At 40.2% G+C, this 27,247-nt stretch overlaps 1 protein-coding gene across 1 annotated transcript; it reads right to left on the reverse strand.

Moving 5' to 3' along the window:
- Positions 1-5,663: 5,663 nt before the first annotated feature.
- Positions 5,664-11,733, reverse strand: LOC125344051 (olfactory receptor 3A3-like). The gene is made up of 2 exons (XM_048336655.1): positions 11,701-11,733; positions 5,664-6,623 (listed from the first exon to the last, which is right to left on the reverse strand). Exons 1-2 carry the CDS (start codon positions 11,731-11,733, stop codon positions 5,664-5,666), a joined length of 993 nt encoding a protein of 330 aa, XP_048192612.1.
- Between the last annotated feature and the right edge of the window lie 15,514 nt (positions 11,734-27,247).

Genomic DNA, 27,247 nt, shown 5'->3' on the forward strand with positions numbered 1-27,247 from the left:
CTCTGGGTGTGCTGAGATGAGGTCGAGGAAACAGGCCTGAACCTAATATTATTTTCCCCCTACTAGGCATATACTAGAGACTTGACATTTTGAGTAGTTGCCACTTGATCAGGATTAAGTTTTTGACTCTACATGTCATTGATATCTTTTGTGTGTCTGGTTTTTTTTTTTCTGTTTCCTAATTTTGGTTTTTTTTTCTGTTTCCTAATTTTGAATGCTTAGGTAGTTATAATGGAAGAAAATAAAGCTAAATGGGCGTGGAGAACAGAGTGTAAAGGAAGACATAAAATTGGAATATATTGTGAATTCATATGGAATTTAGCAATGAACCTTTCGTTGTCTAACTAATGTAAGCTAGTTTTTAAAAAGAAAGAAAGCTATTTTTTATTTAGAGAATACTTTATTAATTTCTTTAATCAAACCCACATAGGGAAGACCTCACATATTAATGTGATTACCTCTGTACCAATGGAAAAAATAAGTTTAACATTTATAGACCAATACAGCTATTAATTTCTGTACCATGCCATCTCAGGACAGTAAACTGTAATACATGTTTCCAGAACTGACAGCACGGCTAAAGTTTCCAAGAATTCAAATTATATTTATTTATATAAAAAGACCAATAATAGCACTATGTCATGCATCAGTAGCAGCATCTGTTGCTACTTTTTATGTGCAGCCTCTAGGTTTGTCCCATTTTACTCTTTATGTTGGAAATGAGATTCTAAATTCAAGTATCCCTGGTACTACTAAGAAAGTGAAGGCAACTTAGGAAATGGAAAAAACAGAAAAATCATTACCAATCAATCATTTGTCAATAAATACTGATTGACCTTTTGAACTTTCTCAGATTTCTTTGTTTTAATATATAAAATGTATGAAAAAGTGCATATAAATTTTAAGGCTTACTATTGAAATTTATACTGCATTTTTTCACTTAGTACCATAACTTTTCTATACGTAAACAGTTTTACAAAAAATGGCATTATATAGAAATGTGAAAATTCACAATTTTATAATGTATAAACATTAAATTCTCAATATTTTACTTTGTGATGGGTAATGACTTCACGGGATTTGTCTACATAAGTTATTAAGTGAATGTTTATTTTCTTAAGACAGCTTCTGAGAGCAAGTATTACTACCTATTTACTTTATTTTACTATTAATGCTTGTTGATCAACAGCACATATATACATATTACACATATCAATATATAGATATGTATATTACAGAATTCTGCTTTCTACATACCCTTGTTGCAACTGCCTTTGTCTTTCCGTCAAAATGTAAAACCTTATTTTTTCAGAAGCTTAACAACAGAGGAGGAATTTTGTGGATCTTTGACATCCTTTCAGATATATGAAGGAAATTACTAGGATGATTGGTTTTCATTAGGGGTTAATAGTTAACTCACTCTTAATAGCTTGTACACTAGAATCTTGCTAAACTTAAAAATTAGCTCAATAGCTCTTTTGTAGATTCCCTCATATTTCCTATAACGATAAATGTTATGTGTAAAAGTAAATTGTATCAAATGCATTTTTACTTCTTTCTGCCCGGACCTGAATCCCTTTAATTATTTTTATTTGTTTCTTTCTTCATTATTGTTTGAATTTTCCCACTCTTCATTTGACATCAGAACCTCAATTGTGCTCTACCTGATTCCTACCAGTGATGAGACTTTTCCCCTGACAGGTGAGGACAGTCACTGCTACCTGTCCTGTTTATAGGATAGACAGAGTTACCTGTCATTGTCTTTGTGTATAAGTAAAGGGAAAATTCCTAGCCTCTTTCAGCTATCTCATAAGCTTCTTGTCGCCTGTTGGATACTCTAGCCAGCTCACTGTGGGACCCATGGCTCTGTACCTCTGCCATGTTCTTGCCTGCATCCCACAGGCTCCAGCCACCCGACTCTTTGCCTTCCTCCTGAACTGCATGCATGAAGAAAATTCTTGTGCTTCGTTCAAAGCAAGATAGGTTTCAGCATTCACCTCCTTTGTTTCTCCTCTCCCAGAGATCTCTGCCCCTTGATGCATGACAGCCAGTTTCTCAGTGTTCCACATCTCACATCTGTCTACATGGAGGGCTGTTCTTTCATGTGAAGGCTCTATCCAGTTCCTGTACCTCCATCTGTGTGCAGTGTCCCTTTGCAGAACTTGGTGAGCCCTGACATTGGGAGCTGGAGGAAGAGAGACACTGTGCAAGGTGCTGGTGGTTGTGATGTGAGGACAATAAAGTATTGTCATCTGACTGCATGTGACAGAGGCAGTGAGGCTCTGGTTCTTTGTCTTTTTCCCTTCATGTCACTCTGTCTCAGGCTCATCTCTTTTTCTTTTATTTCTTTTTTTTTTTTTTGCCAGTCCTGGGCCTTGGACTCAGGGCCTGAGCACTGTCCCTGCCTTCTTTTTGCTCAAGGCTAGCACTCTGCCACTTGAGTCACAGCGCCGCTTCTGGCCATTTTCTGTATATGTGGTGCTGGGGAATCGAACCCAGGGCTTCAAGTATTCGAGGCAAGCGCTCTTGCCACTAGGCCATATTCCCAGCCCTTTCTTTTATTTCTTGATTCACATTTTATAGACCCCTTTTATTTGTATATGGGTGAGAATTATGCTCTTTACAACTTTAATCACTCTGCTTCCCATCAACATTCACCCACCCTCATAATTCTAGTAAATTCTGTTCATTTTGAGGGATTCTCCCTGTTCTCCCTACAATCACCAAAGATTAAAAACTGTCTATAATCTCTCAAGGGAAATATTTTAATGTTGTCTCTAATAATGTAATATCTTGTGTTCTGTCCTCTTCTTCCATGCTGCTTCCTTCTGGGCTGGCTTACTACACAGGTGATACCTTGGGACTTCCCTTTTTCCAGAGCTGGAACCACAGTCCTGAGTTAGATATGCAATCCAGCATTATACATAGTACTGTACTTACTATAATTTTTATCTTATTTCACTCTTTTGAAAATCGCTGGCTGCATTCATTTGTTAACTCAGGCTACTTTCTATTTTCATAGTGTAATGTTGATTTTTTTTGTATACTGCCCTATGAAGTTCCTGCGGTCCATACAGTTGGTCACCAACATAGTTGCAATGTAGAATATTTTCTTCACTCCCCAAATTCCCATGTGCCTCTTTGTAGTCTACTTTTCTTCCAGTCCCTGGCCTGGAGAATACCCAAGACTTAGGCAAAATCAACCCATGACAGCCCTTTTGCTCCCCCTTCAGGGAAACAAGAGTTAAAACAGACAACCCAAACTCACTGATAATAGAATCCATGTTGCTGCTACTGAAAAATGAAAGCAGTGGGGAAGAATGTTTGTTTAACAGGAAACACAGAAGCCATGCAGGAATAAATAGGAGTGAAAGTAATGAAATGCCAAAAAATATTTATAGCAGAAATCAAAGTAGAAACTAAACAGGGAAATAATTAAGTCAAATAGTGACAAAGCAGAATACAAAATCTAGAAACCAAAAATACAAAATCACTGTTTAATAACACAGAAACGTTAAAGTCTATTAAAGAAGAAAGCACAATCAATAAATTGTATACAAGATTTGTGACCTAGATTGGTTCTGGTGGCTCACACCTCTAATCCTAGCTAGTCAAGAGATTGAAATCCAGAGGATAGAGGTTTGAAGTAAGTCTAGACTGAAAAGTCTGCAAGACTTCATATTCGAATAACCAGCTGGATACCAGGCTGGAAGCATAGTTCAAGTGGTTGAGCACCAGCCATAAGCAAGAAGACCAAGAAAGAATGTGAGGCCTAAGGTTTAAGCCCCTGCACTATTGAAAAAGAAGGAAAGAAGGAAGGGAGAGAGCTAGGGAAGAAGTGAAGGGAGGGAGGCATGGAGGGAGGGAGGAGAAATAAGAAGGAAGGAGGGAGAGAGAAGAAATAAGGAAGGAGGGAGAGAGAGATGAGCAAAGGGAAGGAAAGAAAGAAGAGAAAGAAGGGAGAGAAAGAGGAAGGAAGGAAGGAAGGAAATAAAGAGAAAGAAAGATAGGAAGGAAGGAAAGAAAAGGAAACAAGTCTGTTACCTAAATACTACATGACTAAGGGACCAAATAATTTTTAGCAATTAATATATAGGAGACAACCAGTATAAAAGGAGGCTCGATTTGGTTATTGTACCAATTTGAATATATATTGTGCTTCCATTCAAATGTCACTGAACCTTATTAATATGTACAATTGACATGTTAATCAAAATATTTTAAAACTTGGAAAATGGAGAATTGCACAGATGAGGGTAACATGGATTGTATGGGATAAGATAAATGATTGTGTACATGGTATGAGCTTATTTATGCAATAGCAAAATAAAAAATACAGGTTCATGTCTCCTAAGAAAAGTCTCAGAGAATACACATATAATAAGACTGTTCATAATGCAGACACACAGATTATGAGAAACTTTTTCTTTGTAACCACACACCTTTGTATAAAGCATGAGTGATTTTTATTGTACAAAATAGTGGGTTTCATAATTTTTGTACACACATAAACTGTATTTTCCCTCCCTTATTATCCTCAAAGTCTTTCATTTTCTGTTAATAGGCCTAATCTACATTCATTACCTTTTTTTGTTTTGTTTTGTTTCCAGTCCTGGGGCTTGAACTCAGGGCCTGAGCACTGTCCCTGGCTTCTTTTTGCCCAAGGCTAGCAGTCTACCACTTGAGCCACAGTGCTGTTTCTGGCTTTTTCTATATATGTGGTGCAGAGGAATCGAACCCAGGGCTTCCTGTATATGAGGCGAGCACTTTACCACTTGACCATATTCCCAGCCCCTACATTCATTACCTTTTTTTTTTTTCTTTTTTTGGCCAGTCCTGGGCCTTGGACTCAGGGCCTGAGCACTGTCCCTGGCTTCTTCCCGCTCAAGGCTAGCACTCTGCCATCTGAGCCACAGCGCCCCTTCTGGCCGTTTTCCATATATGTGGTGCTGGGGAATCGAACCGGGAGCTTCATGTGTAGGAGGCAAGCACTCTTGCCACTAGGCCATATTCCCAGCCCCTTTTTTTTCTTTTTTGTTATACTGTACAAATGAGAGAAAAAGCATGTTGTGCTTATGTATCTGAGTGTGGCATATCACAGTTAACATAATTGTCTCCAGTTGTATGCATTTTCCTTAAAATGACAGGATTCTCCTCTCCAGAAGGGCTGTATAAAGAACTCCATGTGTGTTTATCAGTTTTCTTTATCCATTCATTCACTAGTGAACTTACATTATAATTTGGTTATTTTGAATAATGGTATGATAAACCTTGTTGTGTAGGTATTTTCACTGTATGCCAACTTAGATTCTTTTCAGTATATAGCCAGGAGTAGAATACCTGGATCATATGGTAGTCCTGTTTGTAGTTTTTGTCACATATTCATGCTTATTTCTATAGCTATTTGGGATTATTTACATTTGCATCAGTAGTGCAGTTGTTCAACTTACTTGGCTTTTTAAAGCTAAATGCATAAAATCCAATGGTTGCAAAAAGAAAGACACAGCAGAAATACTAGATCTTTGCTGTAACGGAGGAAAGCCTCGCAGATAAAATTGTTTCCACCAAATGGATCTTCCACATTGGCTTTTTATAGGATTGGAGTTACCAGAGCTCAGGCACACAGCATGTTCACCGTGGATGTGTGTCGACTTTGCTGATGCTTAGCAGGCCCTCTCTTTCCCAAAGACCTTGAGCAATGCCCTCTTCACTTCACTGTTTCGCATGCTGTAGATGACTGGGTTGAGCATGGGAGTGAGGACCGTGTACAGCACTGAGAACAATCGATCTCGCAAGCCAGAGTATGCAGAACTGGGTAGGATGTAGCAGAGTACTGAAGTAAGGTAGAAAATACACACCATGGTGAGGTGAGCAGCACAGGTGGAAAACACCTTCCTTCGGCCCTCACTGGAACGAATCCTGAGAACTGCAGCCACGACATGAATATAGGAGAGCATGACCAGAGCACAGGGTATAAGAGCTACCAGAAAGCTGAAAAAGAACAGGGCAAGTTCATTGGCCTGTGTGCTGGTGGAAGCGAGTCTCAGTAGGGGAGGGAGATCACAAAAGAAGTGTGTGATTATGCGAGGTCCACAGAACTTGAGTTGGGCTGCAAGAATGGTGTGGGTGAGTGCATTAGCCAAGGCAAGAAGGCAGGAGATTGAAGCCAGTGTTGCTTGAGTGTGTTGACCCATCAAGACTAGGTAGTGTAGTGGCTGGCAGATGGCTGCATAGCGGTCATAGGCCATGGCTGTGAGCAAGAAGCACTCCCAGGGTGCCAAGAAGTGGAGAAAGAATATCTGAGTGAGACATGCGTGATGGGACATGGTCCGCACGGGAACCAGCAGATGCACCAGCACCTGAGGCACTGTATTGGAGATGTAGGCAGTGTCCAGCAGCGAAAGGTTGCCTAACAAGAAGTACATAGGAGTGTGGAGTCGGGAGTCTATAACAATAAGACTAGCCATGCCCACATTTCCAACCACAGCCACTAGATAGATTAGCAAAAATACGATGAACAGCAGGGGCTTCAACTCCTCAGTGTCTGTCAGGCCTTCCAGAAGAAACTGAGATACTGAAGTCCCATTCCCCAGCTGCATGGAAGCACACGCAGAAACTTGCACCTGTAGGGTCCAACGGAGAGTGAGATGATGGTCTAGGTGTAGAGTTAGGACTCCTAATGGGGTGGGACGGTGAGGGAAGGTCCAAAGACGCAGAAGGAAGGTTTGAGGCATGCAGAATTAAGCTTCAGCCTCCTCCTGTGATGGCATCAGAGTCAATCCCTCGGAACTGCTTAACAATGAAAGGAACCTGGTCTTGGTAACTATCTGAAATAGCGTCGTTATTTCACTATCACCAACCCAACAAGACCCAAGCTCAGATCAGTGATAAAATTATGTCAAGACATCCATCCGGTCCCATCCTGCTCAAAACCTCTAAGTGCCCCCTAGGGGTCAAAGCCAAACTCCTCCCCACAGCTTACATGGCCTTCTAGAATGCACTCCCTTCTCCCTTCTCTCTGTTCACCAAGCTAGAGGTACATGTCAGTTCCCTGCCCCCATGCTGCATCTTCAGACAGATCCATAGCATTGAACATCCTTGCCTAAGTCAGCCTTGGTGGAAGAGGTATCCATCCTCCTATCTTCCCATGGCCAATTTCTCCTTCTGCTCCCTTACATCTCAATCCTTAACAATTTCACACAGTTTACTTCAAAATACATGTTATGTCAGTTTCACGGCAATAAAAAAGGCAAAATAAAGGGTTTTTTAACATAGAAAAGCTGAGATAATTTGTTGTAATGCAAAAACTTGCCCTACACAAAATGTTAATCATTCCTCCCAAAGAAAGACGACATCTGATGAAAACACATCAACACATTTCTTTCTCGATTTAAAATTTCTTTAAATGTAAAAGAGATTTTTTTCAGGGTTTAGGGACTTATTGGAGATGGGAGTAGTAAAGGAGGGTGAATATGGTCAAAATGCCTTATGTAATTGTGTGTAATATTGGTATGGGAAGGGGAGCTGGAGGAAGAGAGAGTAACTGAGGTGATTAGTATGACCCAGGAACACTGTACAACTAATGCTAATAAATTTTAAATGTGAGGACTGGTGACTTACTCTTGTAATCCTAGATACTCAGGAAGCTGAGGACAGAGATTCAACGCAAGTGCAGGCAGGAAAGTGTAGGAGATTCCATCTCCAATCAACCACCAAACAGCAGGAAGTAGGGATGTGGCTCAAGTGGTAGAGACCTGTATCCTTGAACAAAAAAAGCTAAGGAATAGCACCTAAACCCTGAATTCAAGCCCCAGTACTGCACAAAATAAAAATGGATGGGGGGGTGTCTAGATACAGTGCCTCAAGCATGTAATCCCAGCTACTAGGAAGGCAGAGATTAGGGTATCATGGTCTGAGGCCAGCCTCAGCACAAAAGTTCTTAAGATTTCGTTGTAACCAATGGCTACAGGCCTAGTACGCCTAGCAATATAGGGAGGAGGAAAATTAAAGTTCAGATTGGCCCAGGGAATAAAGCACAATTCTACCTTGAAAATAACAATGTAGGAAAGTGCTGAATGCATAGCTTAAGTGGTAGAGCTTCTGCCTTTCAAGCACAAGGCACTGAATTCAGGCCCTGAGTTCAATCCCCAATACTGCCAAAATAAATGTGGAAGAAATTAAGAAATAGGCTGAAGGCATGGCTCAGCAGTTAAAAGAAAAAAAGAGCACCTGCCAAACAAGCAGAAGACTCAAGATGAAACCTTAGTACTACAAATAAATTTTTAAACAAATAAATGTTCTATAAAACATAGTAAACTGTTTAGACCCAAAATAATAACATATGGGGGTTATAACCTCTGTAAAAGTGAAAACTAATCTTGAAAAAATAATGCAAGATCACAAGGAAGTGATTGAAAATATTGTTGCAATGTGTTTATATTAAATGTGAAATGGCTTAAAATTGGGGAAGATCATCTACAATAAGGTAAAACATACATTAGAAACCCTAGATCTAATATATCTAGCAGATATATTGGAATGAAGAACAAATACAAGTTAATAAACAGGCTGTTAGATTTAAACACTCAACTACATTACTAATTACGTTAGTTTTAAATTAGTTTTAAAACACTCATTAAAACACAAACATTGCTGGTGTCAGTGGCTCATTAGGGGACTGAGATCTGAGAACTGAGATTCAGACCCAATCTGAACATATAAAACTGCAAGACTCTTATCTCCAATTAGCCAGCAAAAAGTTAGAAGGAGGGGTGTGGCTCAAATAGTAGAGCACCAGCTATGAAGGAAAAAAAGACAAGTGAAAGCGTGAGGCCTAGAGTTCAAACCTCAGTATTGGCACAAAAAAGGCAAAAAAGTGTCAGATTGAAAAAAATGATAAGGCAAAGAATATGAAACCCATACTAAGGAACTAGGAACATGTAGTTCAGTGGTATAGCACTTGCCGAACATGCACAAGACTCTGGGTTTGATTCGTAGTGCTGCAAGGAAAAAAATAAATTGGCTTGAAATAAATACATAGGGTAAAAGTAAAAAATGGGGCAAGGTACAATGTATAAAGTTTAATCATAACAAAGCTTTATTTACCTGTTAATAGCAAGCAGTGAATGTAGATTTCAGAACAAGGAATATGGCAAGATTAAAGGACATTTACTAATGATAGAAAGGTAAATTCATAAAATAAATAAAAATCCTTATATGTCTCTCTATATAATATACACATTACATAGAATAGTGCTTGAACATACACAAAGTAGAAAGAGATTAATACACAGAGATGAATGTTTTACCAATCCATTTTCAGTATTTTTTGCCAATCCTGGGGACTGGACTCAGGGTCTGAGCACTGTCCCTGCCTTCTTTTTTTTGCTTAAGGCTAGCACTCTACCACTTGAGCCACGGTGCCCCTTCTGGCCGTTTTCTATATATGTGGTGCTGGGGAATCGAACCCAGGGCTTCATGTATATGAGGCAAGCACTCTTGTCACTAGGCCATATTCCCAGCCCCACCAATCCATTTTTAGTAGTTCATGGAATATCAGAAAATCAGATGTAGAACAGCAAGTTAAAAATCTAAATATCTAATGGGAAAGAAGTGGAAATAAAGAATAAATAAAATGTAAAATGTACAAACAATACAGAAAATTCCATGAACATGGAATCTTTTTAAAATACCAATAAAACCAACAAAGAGAATAACCAGTGAATATTATGAACAATATTTGCAAATAAATTTGCCAGTTGATAGGAAATGAACTTCCTTGAATGACATCAATGACCAAAATTGACCTGACAAGTAAGAAATCTGAATAGCCCTAAGTCTATGAAAGGTATGGAGCAGTCTAAGATTTATGTGGCTTCACCAGTGCATACTATCAAATATTTAAAGGTAAAAAAATTATGAAGCCTATATACATTCTTTGAAGAGGTAGAGGAGGGAAGAAAACTTCCCAAATCATTTTAGGAGGCTATCATTACACAACACCAAAACTAAACGAAGACATTGCAGGAAGAAAAGGCCATAACCATCATGGAGTACATTCAGTAACAGAGCACTTGTCTCACATGTGAATAGCCCTGGGTTCTATCCCCACCTCCATGATAAAAAAGTACCACAGATTCAATCGACCTCTCCAAGTTATATGTACATATGAAAAACTTCAAAAATGTTAGTAACTTGAATCCAGAAAGACATAAAGAAGCTACCATATCATTACCAAGTGGAATTTATCACAAGAACAAAAGACTAATCTTAAATTTCAAAAGTATTGTGCACTATATTAAGAAAATAATGGAAAATATGATTACAATAGATGTTTAAAAAAGTATGGCAATATTCAACAAACACTCTTAATAGAAACTTTGAAAACCTAAGAATAGAAGAAAAGTTTTGTCTCTAATGAAGAAAAACTACAAAAATCCCACAACTAACAACATACTTAGCAGTGAAAAACAAAATTCCCTCCCTAAATGAGGGAATCAAGTGCATATTTTCACTTTCACCACACTTACATTGTTCTGGAGATCCTAGAAAATGCACTAGGCAAGAAAGGGAAATAAGAGCTACACATACTGGAGAAAAGAAACAGAGCCATTTTTATAGAGCCACTACATTTGTATATGTGGAAAATCCTAAATGATCTGCAAAAAGAGAAAAATAATTAAGCACTTACACTTACAATTAAATACCTGTAAAACCTTTACAGCAAAAATGACAGAGTTAAAAAAAAAAAGATGTAAAGGAGACAAGGCGAAATTGAGAAACACATCGTGTGCATGGATGGAAGACCCATTCTACCATAGGATCTACATAAATCAATGTGATCCCCAAAAGTACTGACTTTAAGTACTAAAATTAAGAATCTTGGAAGTGGAGCTGTGGCTCAAGTGGCAGAGTGCTAGCCTTGAGCTGAAGAGCTCAGGGACAGTGCCCAGGCCCAGAGTTCAAGCCTCACAACCAACAGAAGAAAAAAGAAGAATCTAATTCTAAAGTAGACATAGAACTGAAAAGGTTCTAGAATAGGTAAATGAAACTAGACAAAGAAGAATAAAAGTCGAAAGGCACAAGAATGGCTAAGGGAGGACATAGGTAAGATGGAAAGCTCACACATGCTTGGTATGAATGTATATTGGCACAATTTCAGTTTCTTTCTCTTTTTTTTCCATTTTTTGTTTGTTTTTGCCAGTCCTGGCTTTTGAACTCAGGCCTGGGCACTGTCCCTGAGATTTTTTTTTCTCATAGAGCTCTACCACTTTGAACTAGAGCATCACTTTTGGCTTTTTCTGTGTATGTGGTGCTGAGGAATCAAACCCAGGGCTTCATGCATGCTAGGCAAGCACTCTACCACTAAGCCACATTCCCAGCCCCAGTTTCAGTTTCTTACAAATCTAAATTTATACTTACCATATGACCCCAAAATCCCACTTTGGACATTTTCTCAAGAGAATTCAAAATAAATGTCCATGATTTGCATATAGATTTCCATATTAGCTTTATTAGAAACAACTGCAACTTGAAAACCAAAATATACATCAACAGGTAAATGGTTAAGGACATGAGGCTGGGCACAAATGCATGAAGCAATCATCACAAACACCCACCCACCTCTGCAATCAGCACTGGCTTTCCCCCTCCCTGGCAACAATGGGCCATCCCTCCTCTCTCTCCATCTCAGGGGCTCACCTCTCTACGTGTCTGCACAGGCTCCTCATCCATCGCCCCTCCTCACCTCCCCGAAGCCCTCTGAGCATCTATGTTTGGGTGTTAAATAGGAGAACTAATGTGTCTCCTGTCCTGACCCCAGGGAAACCTCCTCCCCTTCCATTTCCCCTCCGAAGACTCTACATAACTCTGGGGAACAAAGGGACAACAACGTTCAAGAAGAAACACTTTAGGGAGTGATGATGCAAGAGATGAGCCAAACAAAGGTCACTCTGGGAATCACACGCACAGCTGATGGCTAAGTACAGTGGGTGGAGTAGGGGCTCAGGGGACATCCATCCTAGACAAGAGATGGTTTAGACCCCAAATGAGGAGATGAAATGTCAGTTCAAGTTAAGAAAGAACTACCCCCTCCTGACCCCGCAGACAAACCAATGAGTCACTCAGGGTCCTCCCCAAAGCTTACAAAGCTGTGACATTCCTACCACAGGCACGGGACAAGCAGCTCCAACAGTTGCTACATACGTTTTACACTCCCGTGCCCATAAATTTGGATGTATCAGTTACATGCTTGGCCTGATTTTAATTTCCTCTTTTCGGTGTGTGCCTGTACTGGGGCTTGAACTAAGCACTTAGGCACTCTCCCTTGACTTTTTCACTCAAGGTTGTACCACTTAAGCCACAGCTCTACTTCTAGCTTTTTGTTGGTTAACAGGAGAGTCTCATGGACTTTCCTGCCTGGGCTGGCTTCAAACCACAATCCTCACATCTCAGCCTCCTGAGTACCTAGGCTTACAGGTGTGAGCCACAAGTGCTAGGCTCACATAATGCTTCTTGATCATAATCATCTCTCTACCATTGCCCCTCTTATCCCCTGCCCTTTTATAAACCAGTCAGTCACACATCAAGTTGCTTTCATTTTCATATATAAAGCTTTCTGTATATATTTGTCCTCCCTACCCTTCCCTATTCCTCTGCTTCCTTCTCACTGATGCCTACACTCAAGACATGTTCCAACTTCCTAATATTTTTGTTGAAGTAAATATTAATTGCTTGAAGTGCTTTATTATGAAATGCTTATCCTACTTCACTTGCCCTCTGAAGGACTTTACTCCCTTTTAAGGGACCAATCTTAAAAGGGGTTGCAGAGGATATGAAGTCTGTTTCCTACGACTGCTTCATACTTGGGCTGGTCTGTTTGTCCCTAGCACAAACAAAACCAAAAAGTTTTTTCCCTACCTTGGTTAAGATGTAACATGGGAAATTCACCCAGCAGGCTTCCAGGATCAGAACCAGAATATGCTGCTATTATTTTACCGAAAGTGAAATGAAAAGGAAATTAGTGAAAAACACCTTTAAAAGTAAAACTAATGTTTTTTATATGAGTAAAGCTAATAGGATGCTTAAGTAGAATGATTTTAAAATGTTCATTAAATATAACATTTTCAGATTAAATGTACTGCAAACACCTAACTTTCCACCAAAATAACATAGTAGAGTCATGTCTGTTTGTAAACATGGCAATTTTATTTATTTTAGGTGATAATGATCAGGTCACAGCTACCTTCTGTGGACAGTGTTTTAGTTCAATATACAATAAAAAGTTTTATTCATCTTCCTGGCTATCTCTAACATCAGATTAAACGATGTTATCCCTTGCAAAAGTAAAATCAAGATTATAATGAATGATTGTACCTTTATGGTAGGACAGATTTAATTGCTAAGAATAAAATATCGAATTAAATTGCCTGAAAGGACTTTTGAGCCAGGTTGATCATATGTGAGAGCCCTTGGCCAAGTGCTTTCAGAAGTAACCATTCTGCTGTGGTTTTTATAAAGGGTCTTATCATATAGTTCACACAAACCTGGAACTTGCTATGTAGCTCAGGATGGCTTCAAAGTCATGATCCTCCTGATTTTTGAATTCCCAACCACTAGGATTACAGTCATGTGGAATAGCCAATGGAATAGCCAGAATGGAATTTTTCTGTTCTTATCCATCTTTACCTCTGTTTCTCAGATGTTTCTCCTGTCTAGGGCAGGAGAGAGGGAGAGGCTGTGGGGTAGGAGAGGTAGAAGAAAGTTGCCACCATGATTAAGAGACAGATTCACACAGGAAAAATTTCCAAAGGTAAATGCTTTGCATTTCTTCGCCATTTTACCTCTTGGATCTTGCTCATCAATCTTCTGACACTGGAAGATGGATGAGGAGGTTCCCTCAGCGTCCCAGTTTCCATGAAATGCACAGAGAAAAGCTTTGCCTCATCTGGGTGCTGGTGGCTCACACCTGTAATCCTAACTACTCAGGAGGCTGAGATCTGAGGATAACATTTCAAAGCCAGCTCAGACAGGAAAGTCTTTCAGGCTCTTATCTCCAATTAAGAAGCAAAAAAAAAACCCAATAAAACAGAAGTGGAGGTGTGACTTAAGTGGTAGAGCACTAGACTTGAGCAAAAAAAAGCTTAGGGACCAGTGCCTAGGCCCTGAGTTCAAGCCCCCCAACCAGCACATACAAAAGAGAGAGAAAATCTTGCAAGACAGCACTTTGGCTCAAGTTTGTTTTATTATAACAGGATAAATCCAGGAGAGAAAGAAATAGATGAACATTTCCTGCTTCTTTGCACAGTGAAATGGAAGGAAACACTAAACTTTTCTTTTGCAATAGCATCTCACTAACTGTGGCCAGGCTGATATGAGACTCACGATGCTTGTGCCTGTCCCTCAGGTCGCTGGGATTACAGTCTTGTCCCCAAACACCCCACCATGGTAGCTGTTCTCTTGCTTTTTAAATGTCTTTTATTTTTATTATTTATTTATTGTTTTAGTTTCTTCTCTGTGCTTTGCCCTTTCTTTTCTGTTGTTGGTGTTGGTACTTGATTATTGTTCTTTTGATTTCCTCTGTTTCTTTAGCTGGTTATCCTTGCCGTTTGCTCTCTGGTCTATGCACAGTGCTGGGGGCTGGCCCTGAAAGTTTGAGGTCTTAAGTGAAATGACACCTTACTGCACCCAAGAACCACCCCCCTTCATACCATGAAAGATACTGCAACTTAAAGGATGGAAGAGGAAATGGATGGCCCAAGAAGAAATCATGCTAAGTGAAGTAAGGTATGGCATGAGAGACAAATGGCACATGTTTTCTTTCATATGTGGAAACTAGGTGTAAAATACATCTGGACAGGATAACATATAATGATTGCAGGCATTCACAGACAGTCAGACTGAAGGAGGGTACCCTTAGGGGAAGGAACCCAAAAGAATAGCTCCTCTGAACCTTTAAAACAACAATTTATCAAAACAAATTCCAGTAAATAGAAACACGGTGTTGAGGGGGGGGGAGATTGGTGGTGGTGATGGTGTTATTGTTTTGCTTTTGGTATTTTTTTCTTTTGGAGAGGGCAAAGGCAGGAGACAGAAATAGAAGAGAAAAATGAACAAATGCAGTTGTGGTGTCTAGTATATAGTATGTGGAAACTTAACTATGCAACTTGTGTGCATGGATGGGAGGAAGGAAGGGAAAATGTTATTCAAAAAGAATTGTACTCTGCCTGACTTATGAAATGGTGAGCCCTCTGTACAATGGCTTAATATCAATAAAACTATGTCTAAAAAAAGAACACAAGAAATAAGAGCTCAGTACGCAAAGCTGAGGGGACGGGGGAGTGGAGCCTGAAGACCCAGTTGAAGACCTCCATCCCTGTAGCAAAAGCAGAGAGAAATAACAGAAAGGTTGTAGACACTGGGCTTAAGAGGGACTTTGTTCCCCATCACAGCGGAAAGGACTTTATTCACACCCCTTACACACAGCTAGGAGCAAGGTTTCTGTGTGGCCAACTCCTCACCTCCTCCCGCCACACCCTAGTTCAAGGACGATCTAGACTGCTGCGCCCAGCAGGCTAATCCTTGGTGTTCTCCCAGCAGCCTCCTTCCCCTCCCACAGCGCGCTAGCACACCCACTCACCAGTGTGACGCTGAAGCTTGGCTTCAGGTTCTTGGTTGGCTCCGGGTTGACAAGCCCACAGCCGCGTCCTCGCTCTCACACCCAGCCCTTGCTATCAGCGGCTGGTTGCCCTCCATGACCTTTGCCTGGGGACGCGCGCTCAGAGACTGCAGAGGCGGCTGGTAACAGCGACTTCTTGATAGGTTGTTCCCATATCCTGTCAGACCACACACTGCAGACAAATCTGAAAAAGTGCTCACAGACTTTGCTGTGTGGATTACACCACCCTAAACTACCAGAAGGTACCGTTCTTGTGAGACCCACACAGAAAGCAGGCCCCTCAGGTTTTGACACAGGACACATTGTGTTTAAACTGACTAATTACAGCCAAGTAGCTAGAAGAAAACTACTGTATGAAGTCCAACTAGAATTTAAATTCAACATTACACAACTAATCATTACACCAGGCATGTAGTAAAAAACAGGTCGTTCACAAAGAAGGCACTCATAAACATGGAGAGATTTTCATCCCAACATATTTACAAATTTCAGCTCTGAAACACACAAAAAGAAGAACGACAACACAACACCTTCAAAAGTTTATAACTCTCTCAGAAAGCATGCTATGGCTAAGAAAATAGATAAAATAGCAAAACAACAAAAAAAGAACTTCCACAAGAATGATGTGAAGAGTGATCAATGGATTACGAGGGGATTCAAACAAGCAGCTGAATGGATTAAGGAGGATACTGTAGGATATGAAAGGCTAATTCCATAAAGACATAAAAGGGCTAGCTATGTCATATACTTGTAGAGCACTTGTCCAGCATGTGCATGGCTCTGGGTCTGATCCCAACACTAAAAAAAAATCAATGCATAGATGGATGGATACTTGGAAAAAAGAACAAAATGTATATCTCAAAACTGGAAAGCTAAGTAAAGCAAGTAAAAGACTCAATTCAAAGCCAGGTAAGGTAGGCTCTCATGTCATTATTACTCAGAAGGGTGAGCTGTACACAATTGTGGTATATAGATATATTTCAAAGGAATACATGTTTGATGTTAGCATTTGAAGAACACTTAAGTATGAAATCTAATTGGTAAAATTTTCTTTCTGTAATGCTATTGTTCACTGATGAGCCTTGTTAATGCTGGAGGTGACCCATTTGAGGCAGTTACCCTGCCTTACGGAAAAACCACTTACAGAGATCCATGACTTGTGTGAATCTCTTCCCATAGTAGCACACAGCCACCTATCTTGTTCTTTCTCTAACTGCTATGCAACATTGTACTGGAACAGTAAGTGCTTTATGAGTTACTGAATCTTTCCCTAGTTGACTCATTTGTATCTTTCCAACTTTTTACTTGATGGTGTGAAGTAATATCCTGATGAAAGCTGGGCATGGTGACATGTGCTTATAGTCCCAGATATTTAGGAGGCTGAGACGGTATAATTGCTTGAGATCAGAAGTTCCAGGCCCACTTTGTCAACATAATCAGACCAAGAACCCACCTCTACAACAAGAACACAAACATTCTGGTGTAAATATGACATGTTAATTCATTTATATGTACAAGATTTTCCCTTTTTGTAGTACTGGACTTGGGCCCTTGTGCTTGGTAGGTGGACTCACTACTACTAAGCCACACATCCATCCATTTTCTGTGTTGGCTGTTTTGGAGATCGGCTATTGCTTCCTGCCCAGGTATGCTGGAAGTGCAGTCCACAAGTTATCCATTTTTAGTTTGGAGAACAGGTGCATGTCGCCTTACCCAGCTTCTTCTTTTGAGAAGGAATGCTACGGACTTTTCTACCTTGCATGTCCTAGAACTAAGACCTTCCCATTCTCAGCCTCCCACAATGCTTGAATGATAGGCTTATGCAATTGAAACCACTTGTGAATTGAGAAAAGGTCATTCACATTGTTGCCCTGCCAGCTTCACACTGCAATCCTCCTGATTTCATCCTAAGATTAAAAATAGGGGGCTGGGAATATGGCCTAGTGGCAAGAGTGCTTGACTCGTATACATGAAGCCTGGGTTCAATTCCTCAGCACCACATAGATGGAAAATGGCCAGAAGTGGTGCTGTGGCTCAAGTGGCAGAGTGCTAGCCTTGAGCAAAAAGAAGCCAGGGACAGTGCTCAGGCCCTGAGTTCAAGCCCCAGGACTGGCAAAAATAAATAAATAAATAAATAAATAAATAAGATTACAAATAACTATGATTACATGCACGAGGACCTCCCAGTGTCTCTATTTTCCTGCTGCCCACCCATCCTGTGCAGCCCTGAATACATCCCTCCAGCAATTTCAAATGAGCAGTGACTTATTAAGCTGTTAAATATCTCAGTACAAACATAGGAGGGAGACATGTGAACGAATATTATAGAGATCTATTTTCATTATTTATAGTGAGAATATGATTACCTAGCATATACAAATAAAACTAAAAATGCTAGAAACTTTTTACATGAACTTTTGATTTGGGGATGGAAAAAGTCTTTCCTAAGCCTGGTAGCAATAGAATAACATTCATTCCTCAATCTAAGCAATAAACAGAAATTAGCCATTTATCCACAAATTTACCACATTTTCACTGTTGTTATCTTTAATGGTGAGATAGTGGTTGAGTATTCTTTTCTTTTCTTTTCTTTTCTTTTTTTTGGCCAGTCCTGGGCCTTGGACTCAGGGCCTGAGCACTGTCCCTGGCTTCTTTTTGCTCAAGGCTAGCACTCTGCCACTTGAGCCACAGCGCCACTTCTGGCCTTTTTCTGTTTATGTGGTGCTGGGGACTCGAACCCAGGGCCAAGCACTCTTGCCACTAGGCCATATCCCCAGCCCGAGTATTATTTTCTTTTCCAAACTTGATCATATTTTCTTTTTTATAATGATCATGCATTGTTTGTAAACAGGAAAAAAGTTAAGAAAATTATTCATTTATTGGTGAAAACTTCTAATTAGTTCCCAAGTGTACCACATTGCTTAAATTTTAATTATCCTGCATAATCCATTGGAGGCTGAGCTTTTCCTCTGAAATTTCTTCTAATTGGCACCTCTTCTTGATGCAACGAAGAGGACTGTGCTCTAATGAAGTCCCTGAGCCTCATGAGGCCAATGCTATGCAGCGTTCCCTGTCTCTGTGGCTTTAAGCTACTTCCAAAAAGCAACTCTTTCTAAATTCTACACCGGTGATCATCCTAACTAGAAAGTTGTCCCTCATGAGGGCAATTTGCTTCAACAACATTTCATCAATATTACATAATGACAAATTTTCTTCGTTCTCTTTCAAGTACTAACAAATAAACACGTACACTTGAGCACAAAAAATCCATACCCACAAGGGAGGTGCTGAGCAAATGATGGCCTGTCTGCACAGAGCAAGTCATCACCAGTAACAGCCTTTCTTTTATGTTTATGAATCAGGGAAGACTTGTTTGGAATGTAACAATATATCTTAAAGCACATTAGCACACTCTGTAATGACTAAGCCTATGCACTGACAGAAAAAGGGTGCATAAATTTGAAGAAAGTTATAAACAAACCTCTTTACCAAATACTCAAGGTATTTCCTACCTTTTAAAATTTTGAACCAGTACAACCATCCCTTACTATCCATTAGATTCTGAGCCCCCTCACATACCAAAACTCGCATATGCCCAAGTTCCTTATATAAAGTGTCATGCTATTATTAATGATTATATGCTATTTATTTGAAGCATTTTGTTTTTATTTGCTTACAGTTATTTATTAGTTATTTTTTGGGTATTTTGAGACAGGGTGTTGCCATATAGCCAGAGCTGCTCTCTAACTTGTGATACTCTTGCTCCAGCCTCTTAAGTGCTGAGTTTGAAAACATGTGCTATCACACCCATGTAAAACTGCATGATAATTGCCTGTAGATTAGCATATCTTGTCATATGCTTTAAATGATTCCCTAGATTACCAACAACTTCTAACACAGTGTAAATCATATGTAAATAATTGCTGTATTATAGTTTAGGGATTGATGACAGAAAAGTATGTGTTTAGAACAAACTATTTTTTCAAGTGATTTTCATCTGAGATTGATTATATTTGCGGGTTTGGAGAATCAAAGGTATAGATAGCCACATGACCTTGGATGCATGTGAATACATTGAATCTAACAAGCCCCTAACCATGCTATGTGTTTTCCTCAGTTCCCAAATGCTTCTCTCTCCTTTGAGCTCTGTTTTAGTGACATGCACACAGCCTCCCGCTAGCTCATCTCATCTTACAGATAATCAATTCCCTTAAATATGTCCTCTCCACTCTCCGTATGTAACAGAAGCCAGGTTGGCATTATCTCACCTACATGATGAACAGCATCGCCTCTATTCTATGCAGGTTTCTGGGTCCCTTCCCTAGAGATTTGGGCTGATGGGGGTTTGGGGTGGGGTGGAGGCTCTTCCTCTTAGAAAGGGGATAGAACTGGCATACGCCTGACCTCAGATGAAAGACCGGCCTTACATACCAGGACTGGTTGACTTGGCCTTGCTCCTTTCCTTGAAGGTCATTGAGGACATTGGACCTCTTGAGGGCTCTTTTGGCCCCCTAGAACTTGGAGACAAGGAGTTTGGTTGCAAATCGCTGTGCATCTGGTATGCTTGATCTTTTCTGAAGCTCCCTTCCCCATCCTTCTACCAACTGAGAACAGTGAAAAGCAGCCACAAAGGACTAGGACTCATCTGTTTGGGAATAGGGATCTCACTCTGCTAAGAGAGGCTCAGCTGGTCCTCCAGGCACTGCTCTTTGGACTGGGAGGGCATTCTCCATGACGGCTTTATTTTTTTTTCATTGTTATTATAAAGGTGATGTACATAGGAGTTACAGTGTCATGTGATGGCTTTTCTAACAGTTTCTTTTCTATTTTTCACCCCACAATGCAATCTTGGTCTGCTTCTGACTGAATGGGGCCTCCTCTCCCTAAATGGGGCTCTCCCCCTGCGTGAGACTAGCGTGACTCTTTACTTGTCTGTCCTCCCTAAAAGGCCATGTATGTGTGTATGTATGTATGTTTTATCTGCTTTTGTGTAGTAGTCTTTAAACTTTCAAACTTGTTATGGAAATTACATATCTACACAAAAACAGAGAAAATGATTTTTATTATTATTATAAAGGTGATGTACAGAGGAGTTATAGTTGCATAAGAAAAAATATTTCTTAAATCTACCCTTTCTTATACATCTTTAGTAATTATGAATGTTTCATTGGTTTATTCTGAACACAGAGGAGGATTTAGTGATATAAGAAATGAGAGCTAATGACTGTTGGGACAACTGACGCTTTTTCAAGTAGACAAGTACTGCTGCAGCCCATAAGGGCATTGTGTGTCCCTGGAGAACAAGGGTCATGTGAGGCAAAAGTAGGGTGGGTGTTATCAGCACCAAACAGCCACTGTTTTCTTGCTGGTTCTCTCTTACCCCCATGCCCTTTTCTTTCTCAAGAGTGATATGGATTTAATTTACATGCTACTTCAACTTCCCTTATACCTGAAATCATCATTTAAGTTTTCCACAAAGACCTCTTGGTGATGTCTCCTAGACAAGACTTCCTCCAGGCTGCAACACTGCCCCACTCTTCAGACAGACAGTGTGGAACCCACCCAGATGCCCTGAAATATGGCTAACCCTTATTGCCATTGGTTTGCCACATCTTCGCTGGGGCCTGGGACAATGCATCATGTTCCATTCATCATCTGACACAGTCCTTGCCCCAACCCCGGGAGGCAACCTGAGCCTACTTTTAAACAGAGATCACATTGATAACACCAGACTTTCTCTTGTAATTTTTTTATTGTCTTTAAGTACGTGAACAGAGGAAGTGGCATTTAACAAAGCAGTTTATGAACACAATGCTTCTTAGTCAGTGTTACTCTTTTCAACATTCTCATCCCTCTTCTACCCACTTTCCCCTTACTTTTCTTAATTTTTGGCTTATACAATGAATTCTTGACTGCATTCTTCTCCCCTTGCACCCTTGATTCATCTACCCCCTCCCCTTTGCCCCAACACCGGGCTTTTTATGATCTCTCTTTTGTATTGGGTTGCAAGCTCCCAAACAGAGCCTATAGTTGCCATCTTCTCTCGGTGGCTTTCATGACCTTGTCACTGACCTAAGAACAGGCAGGACTGGGCACAAGGAAAAAGTGCCCTGTTGTGTGAATTTTCTAGAGAGATGTAAAATAAAAGTCTACCTCCTTATTGGGATGGCACACGGAGACCAAAAAAATGACAAACAAATCCAGATCAAACAGCAAATGAGTTTATGAGCCCTGGCCAGCTTTGGGGGAGCTGAACTCACTGAAATCATCACCACCCAACTTTCAAGTTCTTATTTTATAGAGCTTGAAATTCATTGTTTATAAAATGCCCAGCAGAGGGCAGAAGCAAACTAGACGTAGAAAAGAACTGTGTATTTGGATGCAGTTTATCCTTGTCCTTATCTGAAAAGTTTAAGGTATCAGGAAACATTGTCACAGGATGGGAAATTCTGCTTCCGTGAAACACACCTAAGATCCAATTGGAATATGGTTGCATTGTGTACACATCCTGCATAGACTATTTATAGTGACTCATGTATGGCCAAGCAGTTTTGTTGGTGACAGTTCTCCCCTGGAAGCCCACATAGTACCATCTATCACAACAACTGCTAAGAAAGAAGCTCCCACTTCCGTCTCAACATGGTTTCTCCATATCTTATAACCAGAGCATGTGGTATCTTCAGCAATAGGGATTTGCCGTCTAGTTCTGGCATGCAACCAACTGAAGTAGCAATTGCCTACATGGTTGGGAGACAGTGGTCAAGTGTCTACTTGGCTAATAATTCATACTGAAATAATCTACTTCGGGCACTAGTGGTTCCATTTAATAAAATATGACTTGTGGAAATGCATTTTCCCACCCATGCAGGGTGACCTCATTGAAAATTGATAGCTGTTGTTTTAACAATCTTTATATTCAATCAGAACAGCTCCAATAAAATTGTAAGGCAAGTGAACATAACCAATAAGTTAGGTGAAAATAGCCCAATTTTGCATGTCAGTGTTTGTGAAACAGGGACCCTGTCACTGTAATCCTTAGTGAACACCCATAACTTGGTGAAACCTTTAATAGGAAGTTCACCAGTGGTCCATTTACAGGATAACTCTTTTAGGGTGCCTGTGACAGTATCCACACAAGTGACAATATATTTTCATCCGTCATATATGCTCATGAGCCCTACCCAATCCACTGGCCAATCCCTCTCTGGACACTTTAACTTTTATGCCTATCCAGCTATTGTAACCACACTTCAAAACCATAGTTAGGAACAAGTTCTACATGTTTGTAAAGCATATAAAATGTCAGAATACTTTATGTGAATGCTCAGAGCCTTTGCTATTTCAGCCTGTATTTCTCCCCACTTGTACCATCATTTCTTCCATACCCAATGGGAAGCTTCCTCAGATGTTGAGGGCTCACACCTTTGTGGGAATACTCATCTCCCGGTTATAGAGGATCAGGTTAGTAGCTTGTGGTTGGCCACATGAAAGATTGTTAGGGGACTCTGATTCTTTTGTATTTTTTCATTAATTTCTCCACCCCATCTGTTGTCCACACAACTGTCTACCAAACAGTTATCAGTGCTCCTACAAAGTCCATTCTATTTGCTACTCTTCCTTGTGCTCTCTCCAACCAACTAGTATCTGTATTCATTGTATCACTACTGCTACACATACCTGTTTTACACCCAGCTAGTGCATCAGTGTACCAAGCATGTTCAGAAATGGCCCCTGACCCTTCTAGAATCTTATATCTGGTCTGACAATTGGTTCAGTCACTAGGGATGGTTCTTTTTCTTTTCTTTCTTTCTTTTTTTTTGCCAGTCCTAGGGCTTGGACTCAGAGCCTGAGCACTGTCCCTGGCTTCTTCTTGCTCAAGGCTAGCACTCTGCCACTTGAGCCACAGCGCCACTTCTGGCCATTTTCTGTATATGTGGTGCTGGGGAATCAAACCGAGGGCTTCATGTATATGAGGCAAGCACTCTTGCCACTAAGCCATATTCCCAGCCCAAGGATGGTTCTTTATGAGAGGATCCTGTTCCCAATATGGCTTACATGGCATTTGTCACAGGGGTAACAAGACTGCATGCTGATGTAAGTATATCTGCCACATCCATACAGTCTGATTTTGTGCTTCCTCAGGACATACCTCAGTCAAAAAGCTTAGGTATGGCTAGCAATGGCTGTACAAGCATGTCGGGCTTCCATCCCTTTCCGTGACTGGGACCTGATTTGAACTGTCTGATCAGATTACTTCTGCCATAGCCTGGTAACCTGTAAAACCAATAGACGTTGAGAAGCTGGAGTGCACAACTACATAACCTACCCTACAAGAATCTCAGCTTGCTTGAAATCACCTTGAGCCTCTCTGTCACAATCCCCACATGACTACGTTTTTTATGAGATTATGTAAGGAAAAGGCAATTTGGAGAGGGTACCATGACTTCGAGTCCTAGAAGCACCTGTAGTAGCTTCATATTACTTAATACAGACACTGCCACAAAATATTCTTAGTGACCGTTCCAAGTTTCATTCATTTAACAAATATGCCACCTTGCACTGGGCTGCTCTCCCATATCTGTCCCTTCAATTATAAGTATACTTCCTCCAGATGATCTTTGTAAGTCTGAAAGACACTCAGAGTTCAGCATGGTATCATCTATATAATAAGAACAAGTAGCTGAACAAGTAGCCCTGAAACTGCCATATGTCCATACTTTTTGAAAAAAAATCATTTTTACAGTGAATGAATAGAGATAACAAATCAAGATTCTGAGCTACTGTCCCATGGCAAAATGTAGTACTGTGTAGTTAACCTTTGGGGGAGTACTATTAAGAGCCATTGCTGTCCAGGTGACTGCAAACTTTTCCCATGACTTGGTGGCAAATGGAATACTTAAAAACATTACCAAGGTCTGATACAGCCTGATAAGATGGCAGCACTTGTATAAATTGTCAGTCAGGACAGGAATTCTGGGTATAGCCATATGGATAGGAAGGACTACAAATATTTAGCTCACTATAATCCACAGTCATTCTTTAGGAAATGTCTGGCTTCATTACTGGTCATAACAGGCTAGTTAACAGACTTTGGGCCAGGCAAATCATTTCTAACTTTTCTAATTCCTTGAGGCCAGACAAGAGTTCTTCTTACCCTCGGGTAGTCCATACTATTCGGTATTAACCAATGTATATTGATTGGACAGGCAGCCTCAGCAGCTCCCATTTCTTTTAATCATATGTCATTGTCTCAGAAGGAATTCTCTGATGGTGGTATGCAAGAGGTTTCCCAGAAGTACATCCACCCCAGTATCTCTTCTTGCAGAGGAGAAGTACTAACAGTAATCCTGGGGAAGATTACAACCTACCCCCAAGATAAGCTTCTTATTTTGTGCTTGTTCTGTTCTCTCTCCATACTCAGGTATTGCCATTCATTGATCATATGTTTGGGGAGATTATCATAAATTTAGGATTCTCACTGTCCCCAGTGTCCACCAGAATCCATGTGGTCTGCATTAGTAAGGGACCAATACTCACTGCTCAATGTGGGGTTTCTGGTAACCCTGTATGGCCCTCACTTGCAGGCAACCTTGGCCATCCTGCCAAGAGCTTCTACGAGAGTTCCCACCCCATCCTGTGAGAACTTCTGTTTCTATTGCAGGGGAGGGGAGGGTACATAGTTATGACATGAATCTATCTGACCTCTTCTGCCTTGGTGAACTGCTGGAAGGCTTCTTCCAAAATCTTACCAAGATGGCACTGAGTTTCTTACCAAGTATAATCCTATGGAATGCCAGCATGAGACATTCCTTCTGAAAACCACTTTTAACTTTTTGCCTGTGCCCCATTTTCTTCCATTCTTCTTTTTTAACTCTAGGACAAAAATCTTATTTTACTGTACAAAATAGTTTTCTTCTTTAATGTTGAGATTATGTTTTATTTCACTACTAGAGATTTTTTCCCTTTTCTTTTCTACAAAATCTTTTCTTATCCAGAAAATGTTCTATTATAAATTTTTCTTTTTTTCTATTTTAGGAGTAGGACAGTTTGAACTCAGGGCCTTGTGCTTGCTAGGCAGGCATGCTATCACTTAAGCTATGCCTCCAACTTTTTCACTAGTACCTATAATTACAGGTATAAGCCACTATACATGACTACTCATAACTTCCTTTTCTCTGTTTCTTGCTTTCTGATACCTTTCTACCATGCTTCTTTAATCATTATAGTAGTATTTTATACTAGTGATATGGTCATAAAAATTTAATATATCAAAATAAATTTAGCATTCTATTAAAAGATAGCTGAATATAAAATATAGAATGAAATTAATTAAAGTCACTTATCCACACATAGCTAAACAATACAGTTCTTATTTACCACAAGTCTTATGCATACTCTACTACCTCTTGGATTTCAAAAGGACTCTTAAATTTTTCTTCTTGATCTCACATGAATCTAACAATTACAGAATGTTACATTCCAACAGTGCAGCCTAAAATAACAAAACATCCAAATGACCTTGAGAAACAAAAATGATACTAGTATAAGCAAAAAGGCAGAAAGGAGAGAAAATACACAGAATCCAAAATCTTTATATGTTAACTATATAATTACAGTTAAGTTTTTGAACACAAAATGCAATTGTTCCTCCAGGATAACATGGAAGATAGCAAAAGGCTACTTTTTCTGGAATACTGGGGGAAATCGAGTGGCCCAGAGGCCCAGGCTGGACAGGAAAATCACCACTGGGCCCAGCAGTGGCAAGCTGGACCCAGGGCCCTTGTTTTCTCCACCGGGCTCCTCTTATCTAATTTTTCTGCTATGTTAGAAGCTACTGTAGGGGACTCTATTTGCATATCTCTTTGTAGCTGGAGTTCCTCATTCAAGGGAGCAGTTACCTCTATGCGTAGAAATCAGGGTTCGTGCAACCTCAACGAAAGCTCTTCTGCAGCCCCATCCCATTCAAAGTACTCTCAGGGACACTTTAGTCCATTGGGGGTTTTCAAGGTATCCCTTTGCTCCTCCAGCAGACCACACTCTTCAAGTGGATATGCCACTCCATACCCCACAGAAAAGGATGGCCACCCCAGTATTTCCTGTCTCATCTTTGGGGTCTTCATGTGTCTGTTATGTGAATTTCCCAGGAAGATGTAAAATATCTGACTGTCTCTGAATTAGGATGACACAGATACATGAAGGAATGACTCTCAGAAGTCCACTTCAAAAGTTAACTGAGTTTATTAAAGGTTACAGGACATTGGGAAGCTTATGGGCAGCTTCACTTATAGACATTCCCTCCCATCTCACATCCTACCACCACCTAGCAAACTTTTATTTTTATGAAGTTCTAAGTTTATGTGGTATTTGGCAGAGAGGGGGAAAAGCAAAGAAGACCTAGAGAATAAATAAATAAGTCCTTGTCCTCACCAGAAATTTCATTTTGCTGCAGTTTGGCACATATCCTCAGTACACAGAACAACTGAATGGTGGCCTGCTGCAAAATGGTATCACATTAGCTGTGATTCAGGACTATTTTCCCTACAAATCCACATGTCCCTGCCCTTCACAGTC

The sequence above is a fragment of the Perognathus longimembris genome, chromosome 28, assembly GCF_023159225.1.
Source record: "Perognathus longimembris pacificus isolate PPM17 chromosome 28, ASM2315922v1, whole genome shotgun sequence".
Lineage (NCBI taxonomy): Eukaryota > Metazoa > Chordata > Mammalia > Rodentia > Heteromyidae > Perognathus > Perognathus longimembris.

Excerpts from the sequence above, each read along its gene's own strand:
- LOC125344051 (XM_048336655.1), bottom strand. The coding sequence starts at position 11,733 with ATGGATGAGGAGCCTGTGCAGACACGTAGAGAG. Across the intron at positions 6,624-11,700 it reads CTGTGCAGACACGTAGAGAG|GTGCAAGTTTCTGCGTGTGC; the intron begins GTGAGCCCCTGA and ends TGGACCCTACAG.